Source organism: Garra rufa, chromosome 6 (genome assembly GCF_049309525.1).
Source record: "Garra rufa chromosome 6, GarRuf1.0, whole genome shotgun sequence".
In the NCBI taxonomy this organism is placed as follows: Eukaryota; Metazoa; Chordata; class Actinopteri; order Cypriniformes; family Cyprinidae; genus Garra; species Garra rufa.
This window is the reverse complement of record NC_133366.1, coordinates 15,351,232-15,373,471: the sequence shown is the minus strand read 5'-3', so window position 1 is coordinate 15,373,471 and position 22,240 is coordinate 15,351,232. Positions and strand designations below refer to the sequence as shown.

The 22,240-nt window shown below is 35.1% G+C and overlaps 1 protein-coding gene across 1 annotated transcript in view; it reads left to right on the top strand.

Moving 5' to 3' along the window:
• The first annotated feature begins 1,467 nt into the window (after positions 1–1,467).
• The window catches only part of evi5l (ecotropic viral integration site 5 like), a 46,750-nt gene continuing 25,977 nt past the window's right edge, over positions 1,468–22,240 (top strand). The window contains exons 1-15 of the mRNA XM_073842854.1: positions 1,468–1,709; positions 7,428–7,617; positions 7,730–7,954; positions 8,369–8,443; positions 8,553–8,678; positions 10,457–10,600; positions 11,034–11,123; positions 11,214–11,311; positions 11,427–11,487; positions 12,591–12,644; positions 13,118–13,150; positions 13,706–13,846; positions 18,387–18,503; positions 18,697–18,837; positions 19,016–19,177. Of these exons, the coding sequence (XP_073698955.1) occupies positions 1,468–1,709; positions 7,428–7,617; positions 7,730–7,954; positions 8,369–8,443; positions 8,553–8,678; positions 10,457–10,600; positions 11,034–11,123; positions 11,214–11,311; positions 11,427–11,487; positions 12,591–12,644; positions 13,118–13,150; positions 13,706–13,846; positions 18,387–18,503; positions 18,697–18,837; positions 19,016–19,177 (1,899 nt within the window). The remainder of the gene's footprint in view (positions 1,710–7,427; positions 7,618–7,729; positions 7,955–8,368; positions 8,444–8,552; positions 8,679–10,456; positions 10,601–11,033; positions 11,124–11,213; positions 11,312–11,426; positions 11,488–12,590; positions 12,645–13,117; positions 13,151–13,705; positions 13,847–18,386; positions 18,504–18,696; positions 18,838–19,015; positions 19,178–22,240) is intronic.

Below are 22,240 nucleotides of genomic sequence, written 5' to 3'. Positions count from 1 at the left end.
TATTAAACATTTTTTTATTTATAACTTTTTACAATAGAGCCCGAGATCTGCCCATATAAACGAAAAAATAAAATAAAAATAAATAAATAAAATAAAGGAGTACTAAAAAACAAAATAAATAGATAAAACTCCCCCATGTATTTTGACAATTTTTTTCACCATTGCATAAATTAAATAGCCAAAATGTGCATTTTACAGTTTTGTCTTGCCTTAAAAAAAAAAAAAAAAAAAAAATCTATTACAAAACAACAATTTAAAAATATTCATTTAACACTGAACATTTTCAACATTCTAGTAGACATTATAGCCTACTAGCAAAGCACAATTTAACTTAAAATGAATAAGTAAATAGTAAAATAATATTCTTTGGGCATTTTTAAGACCCCCCCTTCTTGGATCATGCATTTGCTTTTAAATGTACAAATAAATGCAGCCTTGCTGAGCAAAAGAGAATGTTATAATAAATGTAATAATAGAGCTGTTTTAATAATTGTTATCATCATTTTTGTCTTACTTTTTATTTTATTTTACAGAACAACAGTAAAATTACAATACTAACATTTATGAATGTTGACTTTTATTTTGGCAGAAACCCACAAGAAGACCGCAGTACTACTTTACTATTTTCGGATCATTTTGGTTGCCAAACATTCGGTGCATCCCTAAATCTAAACATTATTTTCCTTTTGGTAAATCTATCAATTATTTTCTGATTAGTTCATTAATCCTTTGTAAACTGTAACTTCTGCCATTAATTTTCAACGGTTTATTCATTTTACTAGAGTAAAGTTACTAGAATTCATTTATTATTAATACAGATGTCAAATTTGTATGAGGACAAATGTCCAAAAGAAATCCAGCAGAACAGCGACTAGTACTGATTATAATCAGAAATGGACTCTTTTATTTAAGGTACATGTTAATTTTGCTTACTCAAGTAACACTTGTTGTTCACAAGTGTTGATCCATAAGTTTAGTAAGTACTGTATCATTCAACATGATTTCTGTGGTTGTTTATTTCACGCTGTTGTTGTAAAGAGCAAAAGATGATTAGTTTACATTTGCTCCAAGCAGCTGCTTGAACTGAGGCAAATACTCTTTAATGTCACACCTCATCAAAGCAGGTCAAAACGGTATTTATAGTTTAATTTTCATGATAAAATTGACTGAATATGAAAGACAAGACCGAAATAGCTGCCCTCAGAAATAACAGCTTGACAGCCGTCACAATACTAGAGCCCTCTCATCATAATCATTGAGTGATTAATTAGTTAATCACAGCAGCCATACTTGAAATCTCAATTCTTTTTTTCAATTACTTATTACCCTCCTTTCCACAGATTAACCCAGTCCTGATAAACACGTCTTTAAGGAGGCCTGTCTACGTCCACGGCGCCAAGACCCCTGTAGCATCCTTCCACGTCCCCACGTCACTGCTTGACTTTTCCTGTCCTGGGTTCCTCTGTCATGTCAAGCCCTAGCAGCAGCCCAGAGAGAGAGGGAGGGATGGCAGGTTCCGTTCAGCTGGAGGACCTCAACTCGCCTCCCGGACTGGAGACTGACCCTCCTTTAGCTGGCAGTCCAGTGCTCAGTCCGGATTCCAGTTCCCATGATGCTGCGCTCTCCGCCCCGGCAGCCTCCCCGGCTGACTCAGAGAACCTCAGTCCAGATGAGCTCGAGCTTTTGGCTAAACTGGAGGAACAGAACAGGTAAAACAAGTGCAACATACTGTACATGCAAACAGTTTGCCAATATTTTTTGTCCATACGGTGGAAGTCAATGACCAAAACTATTTAGTTACCAGCATTCTTCAAAAGACCTTTTTTAAAGGGATAGTTCACCAAAAAAATAAAAATACTGTCATAAATTACTCACCCTCATGTTGTTCCAAACTCATAAGACCTTCGTTCATCTTCAGAAAACAAGATATTTTTGATGAAGTTCAAGAGTTTTCTGACCCTGCATAGACAGCAATACAACTGAAACATTCAAGGCCCAAAAAGGTAGTAAGGACATTGTTAAAATAGTCCATGTAACATCAGTGGTTCAACCATAATGTTATGAAGCTACGAGAATACTTTTTGTGTGTAAAGAAAACAAAAATAATTACTTCATTCAACAATTTCTTCTCTTCTGTTTAACAATGTCCTTGCCACGTTTTGGGCCTTGAACGTGTCAGTTGTGTTGCTGTATATGCAGGGTCAGAAAGCTCTCGGATTTCATCAAAATATCTTAATTTGTGTTACAAAGATAAATTAAAGGAACACTCCACTTTTTTTGGAAATAGGCTCATTCTCCAACTGGGAGTGTAGTTCCTAATCTTATCGGCCTAGAAAATAGCAGCTTTACATTATCCGCCGGTATTAGTACACGATATAACTACAGAAGAGTCAAGTTTTAATTAGGACAAATATTGAAACTTGTTGGTCATTTTTGAACGTGATGCTATTGGTCTAATAGGATTCAATGATCTATGCTAAGCTATGCTTAAAGTGATATCACCATAACCGGAGAACGGCTGAATGGATTTCAAAACGGTAAAACTCAATTTATTAACTCAGGGGGAGTTGGAGAATGAGATTATTTCCAAAAAAAAGTGGAGTGTTCCTTTAAGGTCTTAGGGGTTTGGAACGACATGAGGGTGAGTAATTTCATTTTAGGGTGAACTATCCCTTTAACATTACACAAAAGAAAAAAAGTCATACAGATTTAGAACGACACTTCACGATGCCATAGAAGAACCTTTTTGTTTAAATGGTTTCATAAAGAACCTTTAACATCTGAAGAACCTTTCTGTTTGACTAAAGGTTCTTTGTGGCGAAAGAAGGTTCTTCAGATTATAAAAAGGTAAGAAAGAGATGGTTCTTTAAAGAACCTTTAACTGAATGGTTCGTTGTGGAACCAAAAACGGTTCTTCTTGGCATCGCTGTGAAGAACCTTTTAAAGCACCTTTATTTTTAAGAGTGTGGAGTTCACCAAAAAATTGAAAAACATGTAAAAAACCATGTAAATTTTTCTCACCCTCGTTTTTTTTTTGAAAATTACATTTTTTTTTTTGAATATCCAGGCTTTCCAGATAATGAAAAGTAATGAGGACCAGAATATCAAGTACCAAAATGACAAAATTTTGACCTCATAATTCTTAATCAAAATATCATATCGCAATCTTCCAGTCAAACAACAGACTCATCTCTGGTGACGTATGCTGGACTTCTGCAATAATTTAGTCCACTTAAATTCAGTTTTTTACAATTGACGGCAAGCTCACATTCAGATCTGCCTCCATCCAACCAACAACCAATGGTTAGAATGAATTCCTTGCTTTACTTTTTTTTATTCATTGATAATCCGTTCACTTGGATATATACAGTCAAACCAAAATTTATTCAGACGCCTTTAAAATTTCTCACATTATCACAGTTTATTTGCTGTAGTTTAGAAAATTGTAATAAAATATGACAGGAACTCGAGAGTTAAACTGTGTCAGAACAAATTCATTGTGATGTAAGATAACTTTGATAAAAATGTATGAATTAAAACCGGGTCAAGTCAAAGTCTCAAATCAAATTTTTGGTCCCAAATAATTATTAGTTTTTCTAGTAGTCCACTGCATGAAGAATTTTTAGGTATAATATGTCACAGTTTACATTATTTTTCTATCCTCACTTACATAAATGAACTACAGTGTCTTGCACCTACTAAAAAATATATAAAAAATTATATCTGATGTCTGAATAATTTTTGGTTTGACTGTAGCATAAAGTTGTTGCCACTTTTTTTGTCATTATTCCCTGGAAATTGCTGTAGCTTTTCTTGGCATGACCATGAGAGAAGTAACAATGTCAGGATTGTTCTTGGGAAACTGATTTTATTTCAATAATTGAGTTGTTTTAGTATTATTTGTCCACAAATCTGATTTAACCAGTTCTAGGGTAAACTTATTAACTCAATGGTCTGGTCTCTGCGGTTAACAGCTTACTGAACAGGAAGAATGACAACCTACATTTTTTATTTATCACACAAAGCTATCATATGACTTATATAATGCATATAGACTTTTAATAGATCCAGTCCTCATTCACTTTGAATATATTAGAAAGTAGTGGCCAGGATGCTTTTTAAAAAGCACAATTTGCATATAATGGAAAAAAGTTGTTCCAAATCTGTCTGGAAACATGTGAGTATTTGAAATGACATCAGGGGTGAGCAAATGGGCAACTGCGCAGAGCAAATGTCAAGCGAGAATCAAAGCGCAACACGCTATGTGCGTGTGATGTGCAGACACGCACATAGCATATTGCTCTTTGATACTTGATCACTCTAAAGGTAGCATCGCCTCAACAAAGGGAACACTTTGCACGCTTGAGACAAAAAGCTACGTGTGTGTGGTTTATCATTTGACCTGTGAGTGGCAAACTCATAGCAGTTAAGCTTCTCTTCCTGTAACAGCTGATATGCAACAAGCTTTCACTATAAATCAGTTGTGGTGGTTACCTGGCAATAACAATAGCAGTTACCAAACTGAATGTAAAACTTTAATGGAACATTTAAGAGGACCGCAGCTGCACTTGAGAAATTTGTTTAAACATTCTCTGTGCTTCTGTCAGACAGATCGCCAGGATTCCTTACGATTTCACAAAACATTATTTATATTATATTGTACTATTATTCAGCCGATATAGTCTGACTGGAATACAGTATTTTGAATTCAAGTGGTGGTGGAGTCAACAGGCTTGTATAAGGAAGTATTTGTATTGTGTTTAGTGGTCTTTGCCAAGACAACCATCACTTACTATTACTCATTCTTAGACTAGGAATTTGAACAAACTTTGTGTCCCACAGAGTGTGTGCTGTGGACATTTGACATACTTTAGGAGTGATCAGACTTACATATTCATTTATGGTTGCCGTCTAGATGATAAAACAGAGAAAAATACAGTATCTCATCCACTAAAGGTCACAGTTACCATTGCTTGATGAAATTTCGCAAGCGAAATTCAGTCATTTCAATTAGGGATGCACCAAATGTTCAGCAACCGGAATAAGCAAAAAGGCCAAATAAATTATACCGAACATTATGACATGACGCGATCAAATAGAGGCACGCACTAATGCAGCAAACATGTCGGCAGTGTGGAAGCATTTAAAACTGTCCGAGAAAGATGCTAAAATCATTACAAGCACAGACAGTGACAGACTGATTAGAACCGTATCGCATGTTATGATGAGAAGAGAAAGGGCCCTAAAATCTTACATTCAAAGGAGGAACCTAAGCCATATCTAGGGGCCAGAATATCTTAGAGCTGGCCTCATAGGTGGGCCTTTTGACATTGAAACTATTTAGCATTGCAACTAGGGCTGGGTTATTAGATTTCTCAATTTTTCTTGATTCTCAATTTAATGAACGGTACTGATTCTTAAATCCCAACAATTGTTCTTTTAGTCTTGGCTGTTTTCAGTTGATGTGTGAACAAAACTTCACTGCACATTACTTGTAGCGCACATCTCATCCAGTAAATCACAGTAAGTTCTGTGCTTTGTTACTTTTGAGATAAGAAAACTTCATCTAATGTTAATTTAATAACAAAATTTAAACAATGTCAAAACAATGAATGTTTTGGCCGTCTTGAATGGGCTGTGACAGATCACTGTAGCGTATCACTTCAAGCAAAGTGACAGTACAGCAGTTTTCTTTAAAAAATGAAAAAAAGTGTTAAATGATTTTTAACTCTTATTAAGTCTTATTAAAGGATAGTTCTTTTATATGTACACTGCCGCTCAAAAATTTGTGATCTGTAAGATTTTTTATATTTTTCATAAAAGTATCTTATGCTCATCAAAGTTCCATTTATTTTATAAAAAAAAAGAAAAGAAAAAAGAAAAAAGTAGCTAATATTATGAAATATTATTGCAATTCAAAAAAACAGTTATTTATTTTATTTTAATATACTTTCTATGATGCAAAGCTGAATTTTCATCAGCCGTTCAGTCTTCAGTGTCACATGATGCTCCAGAAATCATTCTAACATACTGATTTATTACTTTTGCTATCAGTGTTGGAAACAGTTGTGCTGCTTAATATTTTTTGGAACCTGTTTTACTTTTTTCAGTATTCTTTGATGAATAAAAAGCTAAAAAGAACAGCATTTATTCAAAATATTTCAAAATTATTCAAAATCTTTTCTAACAATATAAGTCTTTACTATCACTTTTTATAATACATCACATCACATGTTCCAAAAATATATATATATTAAGCAGCACAACTGTTTCCAATACTGATAATAAATTAACATATTAGAATAATTCCTGAAGGATCATGTGACACTGAATACTGGAGTAATGATGCTGAAAATTCAACTTTGCAACACAGGAATAAATTATATATTAAAGTATATTAAAATAGAAAACCAATATTTAAAATTGTATTAACATTTCATAATATTACAGTTGTTTTTTTTCTGTATTTTTAACAAAATAAACACAGCCTTGATGAGCAGAAAAGTCTCCTTTAAAAAGCATTAAAAATCTTACCAAACTTTTGAGTGGCAGTGTATATGACTTATGGCTTTCTTCTCTCAGACGAATACAATCGAAGTTATATTAAAACGTACTCCATAGACTCCAGGGGGTTAATAAAGGCCTGCTGAATTGAAACGATGAGATTGTGTAAGTAAAATATCCATATTTAAAACTTTACTACTTTTTAAAAGTAGAAAATGAGGATTTGTAAAGAAATGGATTTCGGAGGATTTCGATATAAGCCAAGAGGTTTTACTTTGCTGTAAACAAAACGTGGTTCTCGCGAGACTAGCATATTCTCACTGGAGCTTACACTATGCATTACTTTGATTCACTTCAGTAGGCCCTTATTAACCTCCTGGAGCCGTGTGGAGAACTTTTCATGATGGGTGGACACACATTTTTCTCTTCAAATTCTCAACACCCATTCACTGCCATTATAAAGCTTGAAAGAGCCAGGGCAAAACTTTCAGCAGCCATTACTACTTTAGTGTCATATGATCCTTCAGAAATCATTCTAATATCATTATTTGGTGCTCAAGAAACATTTCTTATTACAATTATTGTTAAAAACTGTTGCTTATTTTTTTGTTCACACTGTTACATTTTTTTCAGGATTTTGTAATGAATATAGAACATTTAAAAGTACAGCATTTATTTGATACGTAAATGTCTTTACTGTCACTTTTACTTTCTTCACAATCACTGTCACTAATTTAATGTGCCCTACTTGAATAAAACTATTAGCTTCTTTGAAAACAATCTTACAAACCCTAAACCTTTGAACAATAGTATAGGTTTAACCTCCATTGCAGAATTTGAACCCACTTCCTTTTGGGTAGCAGCCTAGATCTTTAACCACTAAGCAACACTATTGTGATCTCCGTGTATTGTGTTGCATTCAGGTTGCTTGAAGCAGATTCCAAATCCATGCGCTCAATGAGTGGATCTCGGAGGAATAGCGGCTCCTCTCTGGTATCGAGCTCATCTGCATCTTCCAACCTGTCCCATCTAGAAGAAGACACTTGGATCCTGTGGGGGCGGATTGTCAATGAGTGGGACGAGTGGAGACGAAAGAAAGACAAACTTCTGAAGGTGATTGATTGGTCCATTTTTTGACGATGTGTTAACCCACAATATAGACACTCCAAAAATGGATCTGAAACTTGTACATTCATTTTCTGCTGTACCCTCTCTCTATCTGCAGGAGCTAATAAGGAAAGGCATTCCTCATCATTTCCGAGCAATCGTTTGGCAGTTATTATGTAATGCCACTGACATGCCAGTAAAGAATCAGTACTCTGAACTCTTAAAGATGTCCTCACCATGTGAAAAACTCATACGCAGAGATATTGCCCGCACATATCCAGAACACGACTTCTTTAAAGGCCAGGACAGCCTGGGACAGGAAGTTCTGTTTAATGTCATGAAGGTGAGAAAGATGGAAAGGGGTGGTGAAAGAAAGAGAGTGGATCGAATAAAGTGGCAAAAAAAAAAGGGATTACAAAAATGTATTAATTAGTTACCCCCCCAAAAATAGAAAACTGTCATATTCCTTCTGTAGATATAAAGAAGAAATTTAGCAGAATGAGGCTAATGCTTCAGTACAATAAAAGTCAGAGGTGACCAGGAAATAATACAAAACATGAAAAATACAAGAAAAGCTGTAATACTGTGAAATATTTTTACAATTTAAAACAACTATTTTCAATTTTAATATATTTTAAAGTGTGATTTATTCTTGTGATGGCAAAGCTGAATTTTCAGAAGCCATTTCTTCAGTCTTCAGTCTGAACAATTGTTTAACTATAACTTTAACCTGCATGTATGTTTCTTGATCTCACAGGCATATTCTCTGGTTGATCGTGAAGTTGGTTATTGTCAGGGCAGTGCCTTCATAGTAGGATTGCTGCTTATGCAGGTTCGCTTCTGCGTTTTGCTTATCATTATAAACTAAAGTAACGTAAAAAGAAATGTCTGTGAGCCAGACTTTGCATAAACCAAATTCATCATTCATTGTGTGTTTGTAGATGCCAGAGGAGGAGGCTTTCTGTGTGTTTGTCAGACTGATGCAGGAGTACAGGCTTAGAGAGTTGTTTAAACCCAGCATGGCTGAACTGGGTTTGTGTATCTACCAGTTTGAACACTTGCTACAGGTAAGGATGAATAGTTTATAGAAACTATAGGATTTAAAGGGATAGTTCACCCAAAAATGAAAATTTGATGTTTATCTGCTTAACCCCAGGGCATCCAAGATGTAGGTGACTTTGTTTCTTCAGTAGAACACAAACAAAGATTTTTAACTCAAACCGTTGCAGTCTGTTAGTGGTTTAATGGCAGTGAATGGGCACCAAACCTTTAAAAGTAAAGAAAAACATGCACAGACAAATCCAAATTACACCCAGCGGCTTGTGACGATACACTGATGTCCTAAGACACGAAACGATTGTTTTTTGCGAGAAACTGAACAGTATTTATATCATTTTTTTACCTTTGATATACAGCCATGTCCAACAACTGTCCCGAGCGCGATCTGTCGCTTGTTTACGACACTCATTGTTTACACAGTGCACAGAGATTGGGTGTATAGCGGCTATTCAAGATGTTAATTACTTGCTTATTCTGATTGTTCAAACCGATTTAAAGCTAAAAGATTACGTTTGCTTGTGCGAACTCATCCGAGACTGTTTCGCCGATTTCCCCTTCCGGCGTTTGCGTATACTACGCCAGAGGATGCTGAGCTGAGGTGGACATTGCTGTGTATCAAAGGTAAAAAATTATATAAATACTGTTCAGTTTCTCGCAAAAAACGATCGTTTCGTGTCTTAGGATATCAATGTATCGCCACGAGCCGCTGGGTGTAATTTGGATTTATCTGTGCATGTTTTTTTTTTTACTTTCAAAGGTTTGGTGCCCATTCACTGCCATTAAATCACTAACAGACTGCACCGGTTTGAGTTAAAAATCTTTGTTTGTGTTCTACTGAAGAAACAAAGTCACCTACATCTTGGATGCCCTGGGGGTAAGCAGATAAACATCACATTTTCATTTTTGGGTGAACTATCCCTTTAATATGTGACCCTGGACCCCAAAACCAGTCAGAAGGGTCAATAAATAAGCTTTCCATTGATGTATTGTTTTTAGGATAGGACAATTTTTGTCCGAGATGCAACTATTTGAAAATCTGGTATCTGAGGATGGAAAAAAATGAGAAAAAGTTGTCCAAATGAAGTTCTTAGCAATGCATATTACTAATCAAAAATTACGTTTTTATATATTTATGGTAGGAAATTTACAAAGTATCTTCATTGAACATAATCTTTACTTTATATCCTAAAGATTTTTGGCATAAAAGAACAACCAATAATTTTGACCCATACAATGTATTGTTGGCTATTGCTACAAATGCGACTTATGACTGGTTTTGTGGTCCAGGGTCAATACAGTTTATTAAAGCTGAATTTTCAGATTTGATTTGCTCCAGTCTTCAGTGTCATATGATCCTTCAGAAATAATTCTAATATGCTGATTTGCTGCTCGAGAAACATTTCTCATATTATCAGTGAAAGCAGTTGTGCTGCTTAGTTAGTACCTTTGTGTAAGCTGCAAAACATTTTGAAGAACAGAAGTAATTTGAAATTTTTTGTAACGTTATAACTGATATATGATTGGCCTAAAAGGCAAACATGATTCAAGTCTTATTTATTGTTGTGATTTTTCCAATGATTAGACACAGGTGGATTCTCTCTTGTTATATATCTCATACTGCATGCCAAGATGCCTGGAGTAATGCCATGTTTGTCCACAAGGAGGCAACAGATTTATAGTGCATAAACACAGTCAAGAGGCAATCCATTGAGATGTCTTTCACTGTACTTTTTTTTTTTTTTTTTTTTTTTTTTGGCTGATATCATGTTTTCGTTTTTGTGATCAGGAGCAGTTGCCGGAGCTGAACGTTCATTTCCGTTCTCAGAGTTTTCATACATCTATGTACGCCTCGTCCTGGTTTCTCACACTCTTCCTTACCTTCCTGCCCCTGCCAATAGCTACACGTATCTTTGACATCTTTATGTATGAGGTATGGACACAAGAGACTTTGTGTGCATCTATGCATGTTACAGACTTGACTGCTAACTGTTCACGGAAGTTAGCAAAATCTGAAAAACTCAAATGAAAAGTGTTTTTGTGTCCTGATCAAACTAAGCGTACAAAGAAACATTTTAGTATTCTATAATTAAAATATAAAATGTTAAGGTTTGTAAAAAGGTCAAAGTAAAGTCAATACTATGACAAGATTAAAGTCAATGGAAAGTCCCTCCTATGAAAAATACTGTAAGCATTATCAAGTGCAGAATTTGCGTGTACTCTATGTGTTGCATGCAGTTTTTTACAAAGGTGTGAATGCATCTAGGGTGTTATAAGAACTTATTAGAGACAAGAAGATACTAGGGTGTGAGAATTTGTTGGTGTTGTTAGTCTGTGATTGTATGAGTACTGTGTTGTTTTCTCAGGGTTTGGAGATCATATTCCGAGTCGGAATAGCGATATTGCAGTACAACCAGACAGACCTCATACAGCTCGACATGGAGGGAATGTCACAGGTTAGGGGAAAATCATCAATGTTTTACACATGCGACAACATAAACAACAGCAATATGTAAACTGATGTTTGTTTAATAATCTCACCGCAGCACTTTCAGAAGGTGATTCCGCATCAGTTTGATAGCTGCCCGGATAAGCTGATTTTACGGGCTTATCAAGTCAGATACAATCCCAAGAGAATGAAAAAGTGAGTTTTGAAATGTAAATAAATGATCTGTGAGCAAAAATTAAAACGAGATTCACAATAAATAAAAGAGAGTTTAGTTCTTGTCTAGATTCAGTCGTTGTATTTTTATCCACAGGTTAGAAAAGGAATATACCACTATCAAGAACAAAGAGATGGAGGAACAGATTGAAATTAAGGTTTGTATGTGTGTGTGTTAAGATACAATGTCACATATATTGTTTAAAACCTAGACTTGGTTCTTGGTTGGCTAGTTTGATGCCTAACATGTAAATTTAGTTTGAAACACACAATTGACTTTTTCATCCTATGATATTTCACTTGAGCTTCGTCAAGGATTATGTACACTGCCTTTGAAAAGATACAGAAAATGTAATATTCTGTATGATTAAAATGTTTTCCTATTTTAATATACATTAAAATCAAAAGCTGATCAAAGCTGAATTTTCAGCATCATTACTACAGTATTCAGTCACATGATCCTTCAGAAATCATTCTAATATTCTGATTTATTATTAATGTTGGAAACAGTTGTGCTGCTTAATATTTTTTTGGAACCTGTGATACTTTTTTTTCAGAATTCTTTGATGGATAAAAAGTTAAAAAGAACAGCATTTATTTAAAATAGAAATATTTTCTCACAATATACACCATCAGTCAAAAGTTTGGGGTCAGTGATTTTTTTTTATTCTTTCGTTCTTTATTCTTCTTTTTTTTTAAGAAAGTAATATTTAGCAAGGATGTGTTAAATTGCTAAAAAGTGATAGCAAAAACATGTATTGTTAGAAAAGATTTATATTTTGAACAAATGCTGTTCTTTTTAACTTTTTATTCACCAAAGAATCCTAAAAAAAGGTTCCAAAAAACATTTTGGCAGCAAAACTGGCCAAAATAGATCATTCTAATTATAAATCAGCATATCAGAATGATACACTTAAGACTGGATTAATGGCTGATGAAAATTCAGTTTTGCATCACAGGAATAAATTATATTTGAAAGTATTAAAATAGAAACAACTATTTTATACAGTAACAACATTTCGCAATATTACTGTTTTTTTCTGTATTTTTGATCAAATAAATCAAATAAATGTCTTACTGACTTACTGAGTCTTATTAAAGTATTCAACATTTTTGGTAATTAAAAAATATTTAAAAATAAAATAATAAAAAGAAATGTAATTTTTTTCATCAAATTGTTATGTCATTGTTTTTTCTATTTTAAATCATTTGCTTTTGAAATAAAAATATATTTTAAATACTTTCCCTTTCATTTTAACAGAGACTACGTACAGAAAATAGACTACTGAAGCAGAGGATTGAGACACTGGAAAAAGTGAGATGGTTTCTTTTAACCATTATGCCTGAACCTAAAATAGCCCTGATTATGTTGTGTTTGCATAAACAGTGTAAATATCTTTATTATGTGAGTCATGTCAAATCTTAGAGCAAGGCTCAGCTGTATTGCCTCCTTCCTGATGGTAAAATATTTAAAGTCTCATCTCCTTTCTTTTTCTCTGCCTTCCTCTGTTGAAATTACTTCCCCCACAATTTTCACCAAACACACACTCATTGTGTTACACTCAACTTTTACAATCCTTCACCACTTGACTTTTTACTATCAAACTTTTAAAATTGTTCCCTTTTTCTTCTCTTCATGTGTGTCTGTGGTTTTCAACACCTTTTTTGCTTATCTGTTGTTTCCCTCCTATTACCCCTGTTCTTTCTTGTCTATATTTTCAACCTTTTCTTTCTTCTCTCTGTACCCTTTCTTTCCCCTTTTCTTCCTCTTTTCTTGTGGTGTTGTAGGAGAGTGCTGCTTTAGCAGACAGGTTGATTCAGGTACAGTACTGTCAAGCCAGCTGCTCACTAATCCCTCCTGCCTGTCCTCCTCTTATTACTCAATCATATGCTTCTTCTCTTCGACCTACCTCCTATAATCCGCTCTTTTTCCTGCCCCGGCGCTGCCTCCTCCACACAATTCTGAGAATGGGCCTGTTGCATGAAATGTGGTTATTTGTTTTTCTGTTTCTCATCACTGCCTTGACAGCTCATTTGTCTGTATGGCTGTAACAACATCTCAGAGGTACTCCAAATGAAAGTTAACCCTGACACTCTCTGCCGGCAGTTACGCCTTGCATGTGGGATGCGGAAGCATAAGTGTGCATCAGGGCTCCGTATTAGGTCCGGTGACATTCTCATGTAATTCATCAAAATTCAATGGGATTCTTTTGATTCTCTAGTCAGATTTCTTCTTTGGTTTTATGATGCAGATGTATCATTGCATGTAGCCCCTCTCATTACTTTTTGATTGGAATGCCATACTTATCTCCCCTTAACCACAAGTTAAAATGCAAATCTCCCAACAAAAAACTTACGCCATTTCTCTTCTTTCAGGGTCAGGTGACTCGAGCCCAGGAGGCAGAGGAGAACTATGTTATTAAGCGCGAACTGGCTGTGGTTCGGCAGCAGTGTTACACGGCCAGCGAGAGTCTGGAGAAGGCACAGGACACCATACGTGAACTTCAGCAACACAAGGTAACAGCAGATGTGTAGCTACAAGCTGACCTAGCAGGAATATTGCTAAAATGCTAAGCAAACCTTTTTATTTATGAAACAACATGAAATGACTTAGGTCAACCGCTTACCCATTGTTTGAAAAAGATGTCTGCCACTGCATGTGAAACATGTGCCACAGACACTCAAAGAGCACTTTCCGTTCAGCAAATCTGATTGAATATAGATCATTTAAAAGAATAGTTCACCCAAAAATGAAAATTCTGTCATTAATTACTCACCCTCATGCTGTTCTAAATCTGTAAGACCTTCGTTCATCTTCGGAACACAAATGAAGATACTTTTGATTAAATAAGGTATCTAAATTTTAAATAAAGTTGTTTTTGTTTTGTTTTTTTGGTGCACAAAAAGTATTTTTGTAGCTTTATGAAATTACAGATGAACCACTCATGTCTAATTCATAGATGTTCTTGGTACCTTTCTGGGCTTTGAACATGGAAGGACCCTTGCTCTCTATTGAGGGTCAGAAATCTCTCGGATTTCGTCAAAAGTATCTTAATTTGTGTTCTGAAGATGAACGAAGGTCTTACAGGTTTAGAACAGAATGAGGATGAGTTATTAACCCTCCTGTTACCCTAAAATCCGCTAACACCTTTTTCCCATTGGGGTCAATTTGACCCCAAATTTAAAACCTCTAGAATATGATATTTTTTTGCTAAAAGGTTAGTGTCAGGTAATTGATGTCTTTGTTGACTACTTAACAACACTCTGAAACACACCCTCACTTTCACTGTCAAACACCTGTGAAAAAAACTCACTGACAGAAAACCTTTGCGTAGAGGCCATTTTCGATTGAGAGAGCAATTCAATTGACAGTGGTTCTCGCAATACTACAGGTATGGTTGTGTTAGTTTTTTATTTAATTTTTATTATACTTAACATATAAAATTATAGTGCATATTATAAAATCATAGCATGTTATAGTGACCTCAATATCACCCAAAACAAATGTGTGTAAATTTTTTATATTTCTTATGTTTTATACAGCTAAAAGAACCTGGGGTCAAATTGACCCCAAAGAACACCGATGTGACAAAATGTGTACAGGACATTGAACAAATAATATCATGTTACTTTTATGTTTACCAAGTTTTCCCCATTAAATTAGGAAAAGTCATTCAATCTGAAGCAAAAAAAAAAAGTCAATTATATATGTACATACGTTAAACATTGAATGGGGTCAAATTGACCCCAAGGATAACAGGATTAATGACAAAATTGTTCATTTCTGGGTGAAGTTTACACTAATCATATATATAATTTATGGCTGTTATTCAGTGAAATAATCAATGTAGTGTAAGCTTTGAAACACTGTCAGTGTGAAAGCACTGCAAAGCAGGCCCATTCGTCCAGTTATGCTTTGTCACTGCTTATGTGTGCAGTGTGAAACAGACACAACAATCACATCCCTTGACTGAAAACAACAAAAGTTTATAACTATCTGAAAATCAGTTTGACTTCATCCCTTTGAAGGTACCTACTACTGTTAAATTGAAACGTAATAAAGCAGTTGATTATGAGGAAAGATTCTCTCTTTTTTGAAGTCGCAGTGTGCGATCATGCAGTTTACCACAAAACTGAGCAAAGTCACATGTCATATAAACATTTTTTCATTTTTTAAACCATCATTATGCTGTATGTATGGCTGCAGGCTGTTCTGAGTCAAAAGATCTGCTTTCACATGGCAGAATTACCCTGAACTGGGTCACTGACAGGTCAGAGATTATTTTCTTGTAAGATTTATGAAAATGACTGGTAGAACCAAGTTGACTGTTTGAACCCACCATTAGAATGTAAATTCTTTCATCCTTACAAGTTAAAAGAATGGATGCTAAAGCATCAGTATCTTTGAAATTCTCTTTTTTTTTTTCTTTTTTTTTTTTCATTTTGGTGTGAATGGCGTTTGTGAGAAAATGTTGGGGTGTGGTGTGTGTCATGTTGAGTGTGAGTGTGACCCCGTGTGACATGTTTCACACTCAGAGCAACGCTCTCTGGTCATGTGTATTTTCCTGTGTTACACTCAGAATTGTCCATTGTCCTTTAGCGGTGCTGATGTCAACAAAACAAGTGTACCATGTGCAGCTAACTGCCAACCGTTTGTGTTACTTGTAGCTAGGGGTTAAACGGCTTAAACCTAGTTTAACCATCGTAAACTGATAAACTAATGATTTCTAAGTCTTGCCAATTTCAACATTTAAGTGATTTTAAACCATTCAACCACAAGAAGAGGCAAAAGAGAACTTTGATAATCGTTTTCTGTGCACGCACACTCAGCGCACATATGACTGCATTTCAGACACACAAATCGAAATACTCATACATCACTTCTTTTATAAAAGTTCTAAAGAGTTGCTAATTTCTTTATTTTTATAATTTCCTGTAAAATAAAACAATTAAAAAACGCTCAAATTTAGATCTGACAGGGATTTAGTATGTATAAGGGCAAGTATTTCTGCTCATTCGACCTAAATCTGATGAATCTGGTTTCATTACCCGAAGCAGAGGGTCTCGCTGTGGTTGATATGAAATGTTATTTGTGGTCTACATTTCACATCCTCTTTTAAAGCACACAAACACATATGTGCATACTGACCTATAAGATTTCATTTTAAATGAAGTGTTCGGTAAAATGTCACAAGTAGAGTCTGGATCTCTGCCAGTGCTTGTGTTCTCTTGTGAAATTTCCGCTGTGCTTTGCTAATTGGAAAGGAGAGCTTTTGGTTTTTTAGTTAAAAGTCCAGTCCCTTCTGCTAACACTTTTCAAGTACACCAAGGTTGAATGAGCGAATGTCTCTGTGATTGAAACATCTGAGTAATACGGGTATGATGAAGTGACTGGAAAGCATGGAGGGAGGTAAGAAAAACAGAAGTAAAAGTCCGTGGGAACTAGTCTTCACACAAGTCTCCAGGGCAGGTCACAGCCCCCTCTGGTAGGCCACAGTATATGCAGTACACAACAAAAGCACAGTCACATCAACACTGCTGCTTCAGTGATAGATAATGCTAAAATTAACTAAATAAATTTCCAGATGCACATCTGTTGCTATGAGTAGGCATATACGGTATGACTGGTTGTTTTTCATACATAATCTGAAAATTATTTGGAAATGCAAAAGAGGCTGAAATTGTTATTTTATAACGTAAGGGTCTAGAGGTCTACTGAGTTACAGTAATTTTACCATGATAAGGGCTTATTACTTTAAATATAATGGTGGCAACAGTCTTATTACTAAAATAACACCAATGCTCAATAAACTGACAAACTTTTACTGTATCAATATTCCACAAAGTAATAATGTTCATTAATCTAACTATTAACTCTTAATAGCTAGCCTTTTTACTTAAATGTTTGGCAAAATATTAAAATATATACACTGCCGTTCAAGTTTTATTCTTTCTTTTTTTTTTAAAGAAATGAATGTTTTTATTCAGCAAGGTGTTAAATTGCTAAAAAGTGATAGATAATTTATATTTGGAATAAATGCTGTTCTTTTTTTAACTTTTTAATAAACTATCACAGGTTTCAAAAGAATATTTGGCAGCACAACTGTTGCCAACATATTAGAATGATTTTTGAAGGATCATGTGACACTTAAGGCTGGAGTAATGGCTGGTGAAAATTCAGCTTTGCATCACAGGCATAAATTGTATTTTAAAGTGTATTAAAATAGAAACTGCTGTTTTATATTGTAATAACATTTTAAAATATTACTGTTTTTATCTGTATTTTTGATCAAATGTGATCAAACTGTGGATTACTTCAAGAAACCACTGTATTCTTTGAAGAAATGCCTACAGTTTAGCTTTATTTTACATGTGTGTGTGTGTGTGTGTGTCTACCTGCTATTCTCTACATTATGGGGACGAAATAGGGACTCCCACAAGTATGGTAATACCAGTAATTTGACCTTTTGGGGACATTTTTTGGTCCTCATGAGAAAACAAGCTCATAAATCATACAAAATTAAGCTTTTTAAAGATCTAAAATAACAGAACGTTTTGTGTGAGGGGTAGGCTTAGGGTAAAGGGATAGAAAATACTGTTTGTACAGTATAAAAAACATTACGCCTCTGGAATGACTCCATAAAACAAAAGAAACCAGTGTGAATGTGTCTACCTGGTATTCCCTACATTATGGGGACCAAATGGTGACCCCCAGAAGGTTAGAAATACCAGTCATTTTTGACCCTTCGGGGACATTTTTGGTCCCCATGAAGAAGCAAGCTTATAAATCATACAAAATGAAGTTTCAAAATCTAAAATAGCAGAAACAGTAAGGGGTAGGGTTAGGGTAAGGGGATAGAAAATTCAGTTTTGACAGTATTAAAACCATTATGCTTATGAATATCCATATACAGCATGGAAACCAGTGTGAGTGTGTGCAGAATCCTCATATTTGTCACAATCTTTTTAGCCTTAAGTGAATGTGATGTAATAGCAGCCATTATAGCCTACTCTGCAGTCTTCAGTGTTTCAATCCATTGTGTCTTTCTGTCTGCAGTATACAGAGGAGTTTGTGAATGGGCTGCAGACCCAGTTGGAACAGTCTCGTCTACAGGAGGCTGAACTGCTTGGTGCTCTGAAGGAAATGCAGGACAAAGTGCTTGATCTGGAGAAGGTGTGTGCATGTGTGTCTTTGACTCTTCAATAAAAATGTTGTGTATGAAATCTAAGTTCTGCATCAGTGATGATAAGATCACTCATTGGTGACTAATACAGCTTGTGCACATACAAATTATATTTCCCATCAAAGCTTTTACTATATGATACTAAAGTGTAGTGCTTAATTGAATACTGTCTGTGTGTTGTAGAGGAACAACTCTCTGCCTGATGAAATCAATGTAGCTCAGCTGCAGGAGGAGCTGAAGCTGGTGAAACTGAGAGAGCAGGAGACTCTGCGCTCCTTCAGGGAGATGCAAGAGGCCGTTACTGATCTCAACCACTGCTGGCAGGTGCAGAATCTCTCTACAAGCTTACCTAACCCAATTGTTTTGGCATTCATAGAAAAAATAATGAATTTCTGTAGGGAAAAAATGGATCGATGAAATTCCTTGCTGTGGCAAGATACTTTGTTGTACCCTCTACTGTTCCACAAATCTAATTCTTTGCAAATCTTATTTTCTGTCACAGCATCATATGTCTCGTAGCGGAGGAGGCCACTGGAAAGAGTCTCCTAAAAAGAATGCAATGAATGAGCTACAGGACAAACTGATGAGTCTGAGACTGCGAGAGGCTCAGGGTCAAGCTGAACTCAAAGAGGTCAAACTTAAAAATCTGCAGCTGGAGAGCCAGGTTAGAGCTATCATCATTTATGTATATACACAGTCATGTGAAAATGTTAGGACACCCTATTGAATTCCATGCTTTTCTGTATCAGGACATGATCAAAAATGACCTATTCCTTGGTAGGCCTTAAAATTTGGAAAATAAAACCTCAGGTGAACAACATCACATGACATATCCCACTGTGTCATAATTTATTTAACAAAAATAAAGATGGAAAAGTTATGTGTGACAAAGTTAGGACCCCCTATGATTCAACTGCTTGTATATGCACTTTTAGCAGCAATAACTTGAAGTAATCATTTTCTGTAGGACTTTATTAGTCTCTTACTTCGTTCTGGAGGAATTCTGGCCCACTCTTCTTGATAGTGTTGCTCCAGTTTATTGAGGTTTGTGGGCACACAGCTCTCACCACAGCACTTCAGTCAGAATGAGGTCTGGACTTTTGCAACTGGGCTATTGCAACACCTTGATTCGTTTCTTTTTAGCCGTTCTGTTGTCGATTTGCTGGTGTGCTTGAGGTCATTGTCCTGTTGCATGACCCAAGCTTTAGCTGTCGAATGGACATCCTCATATTTGACTCTTGAATACTTTGGTATATAGAGGAATTCATGGTCGACTTAATTACTGTGAAGTGCCCAGGTCCTGTGGCTACAAAACAAGACCAAAATCATCAGCCCTCTACCAGCATGTGTGACGTTTGGTATGAGGTGTTTATGCTGATATGTTCTTTAGATTTTTGCCAAATATGGCACTGTGCATTACGGCCAAACATCTCAACTTTGGTCTCATCTGTTCAAAGGACATTGTAGTTGTATCAAATTTAAGGCCATAAGAAGTCTTAAATGGTACAAGAAAGTATTAATTATGATTTCAAGACGTCTTAAATTTGCAGTTTTCGCGAAAACTGCAATATTTCTGCTGTTCCGAAAGCACCACCTGCTGGCAGAGAATGAATTTGCATTTCCACGAAGGCCGTCTGCTGTTTTTGTTCTGACCAAAGTGAAAATCAACCAAAGATTTTACACTGCAAACATGCAGAGTTGTAAATGTATAACAAAATAACAAAAATAACAAAATATATTTATATGTTATTTAAATAATATAATAATTGATTGATTTTTTTTATTATAATTAATACTTTTGACATAATTTTACACAATATTTTGTTTTTGTGAAAACCAGTATCTGAACTGTAAATCATACTGTAAATCATTTTACAGTTTAACATGTTACCATAGACATTGCCCTACCCTGCTATATATAAATTTTACTTGTGCAGGTCTTAAAAAATGACTCAAAAAGTCTTACATTTGAGCTAAAAAATCCTGCAGATACCCTGTATACAAGTCTTACAGTTTGTTCAGATGCATCTTTGCAAATCTATAAACATGCTGTTGTGTTTTTTTAGATATTAGAGGATTTTTTCTGCCAAGCCTTCCAGTCATGTAATTTTTGTCCCAGATTCCTACGTCACCAGTAAGGGTGTTCTAACTTTGTCACACATGGCTTTTCCATTTTGGCTTTATTTTTGTTAAATAAATAATGATGCAGTGCAATATTTCATGTGTTGTTGTTTATTTTTCAAAATGTATGACCTTCCAAGGAAAAGAGAATGTTTTATTATGTCCTGATACAGAAAACCATGGAATTCAATAGGGTGTTCTAACTTTTTCACATGACTGTATATATATATATATATATATATATATATATATATATATATATTAGGGCCGGGACTTTAACGCGTTAATTTAGATTAATTAATTACACAAAAATAACGCGTAAAATTTTTTTAACGCATTTTAATCGCACTTAGTTTTGCACCGCGGAACGTTTCTCACTGGATGAGATTCGGCGGACCGATTATACTGGAGCACCAACTAGCGTTCAGACAAGCTGCGTCCGTCCTAAAGAGTATTGTATGTCCCAAATCGTAGTATGTTTAAAAAAAGTATTCCAAAGATTCCCAGATGGTCTACTACTTAACGATCAATGCACACTCTAACGGCTAATATTGCCCACAACACACTGCGCCGTGAACGAGGATTCGATTAGAACTACAAACATGCATAAAAATTGTTAAAAAACTACAAACATGGAGGATATACGCGACCAATGGACAGGTAGAGAAAGGGGTTTGAGTTAGGGCTGGGCCGATAAACGATATCATATCGAATCGTGATAAAATTTATGTTAATAACGATGATAGGCTCTAGACATTTTTTGCTCGATATGGATTAATCTAAGAGCCAATCACACAGTAGAAATATGCGACAACAGCCAATCAGCGTACAGCGTGCGTGTGCACGTCAAAGTACAAAGTTCATTTCCTACCGCACTTTGCGAAGCAAACTTAACACCAGGACGACAAAAAAAAAGAGAGAGAGTGGAAGCAGCGACGAAAGTGAAGCTAACTTCGAGTTATTATCCAAAGATGTTGAAATTCTCTCAGCTGAGAGTTTGGCGCGATTGTTAAAACTGAAACCGAAAGCAAAAAACGCACGCACATTCAAAAGCAATTTTAATCCCCCCAATGCACGCAAATTAGGCTACATGACATATCTAGGCTGTTATTAGTATGTAGGCTATGATAGGTTGTGTATGTCTATAGCTCTGTATCATGCTTGAAATATCCGTCTCTATTTGCACTTTGAATATTTAGAGAGTAGCCTACTTAGATTATGGCTGAATTGTCTGCACTTAATACGATTAAGAAAGAACTGTGTCGTAATTTTTTGTTATTTATACTGTAGATTGTTTCAAAATGCAGTGGTTGCCTCTAATTTAAATAGCTCAACCTATAATAGAGAAAATAAACAATTGTGTTAATAATAATAATAATAAATAAATAAATAATTGTGTTACAAATTATGTTTTTACAATAATTTTGTTTACATTTTGTACATTTACTCTCATTTACCATACTCTGTCACAACTTTTATTTTTTTAATTTATTTTAGTAAGTTGTTTTAATTTTTAAGGCCAAATCTGTAATCTGTTTTTGTTAATAAACTATACTTTAAATGTAATTTAATGAACCCTTTCATTTTTGTGGCTTTAGTCATTGTT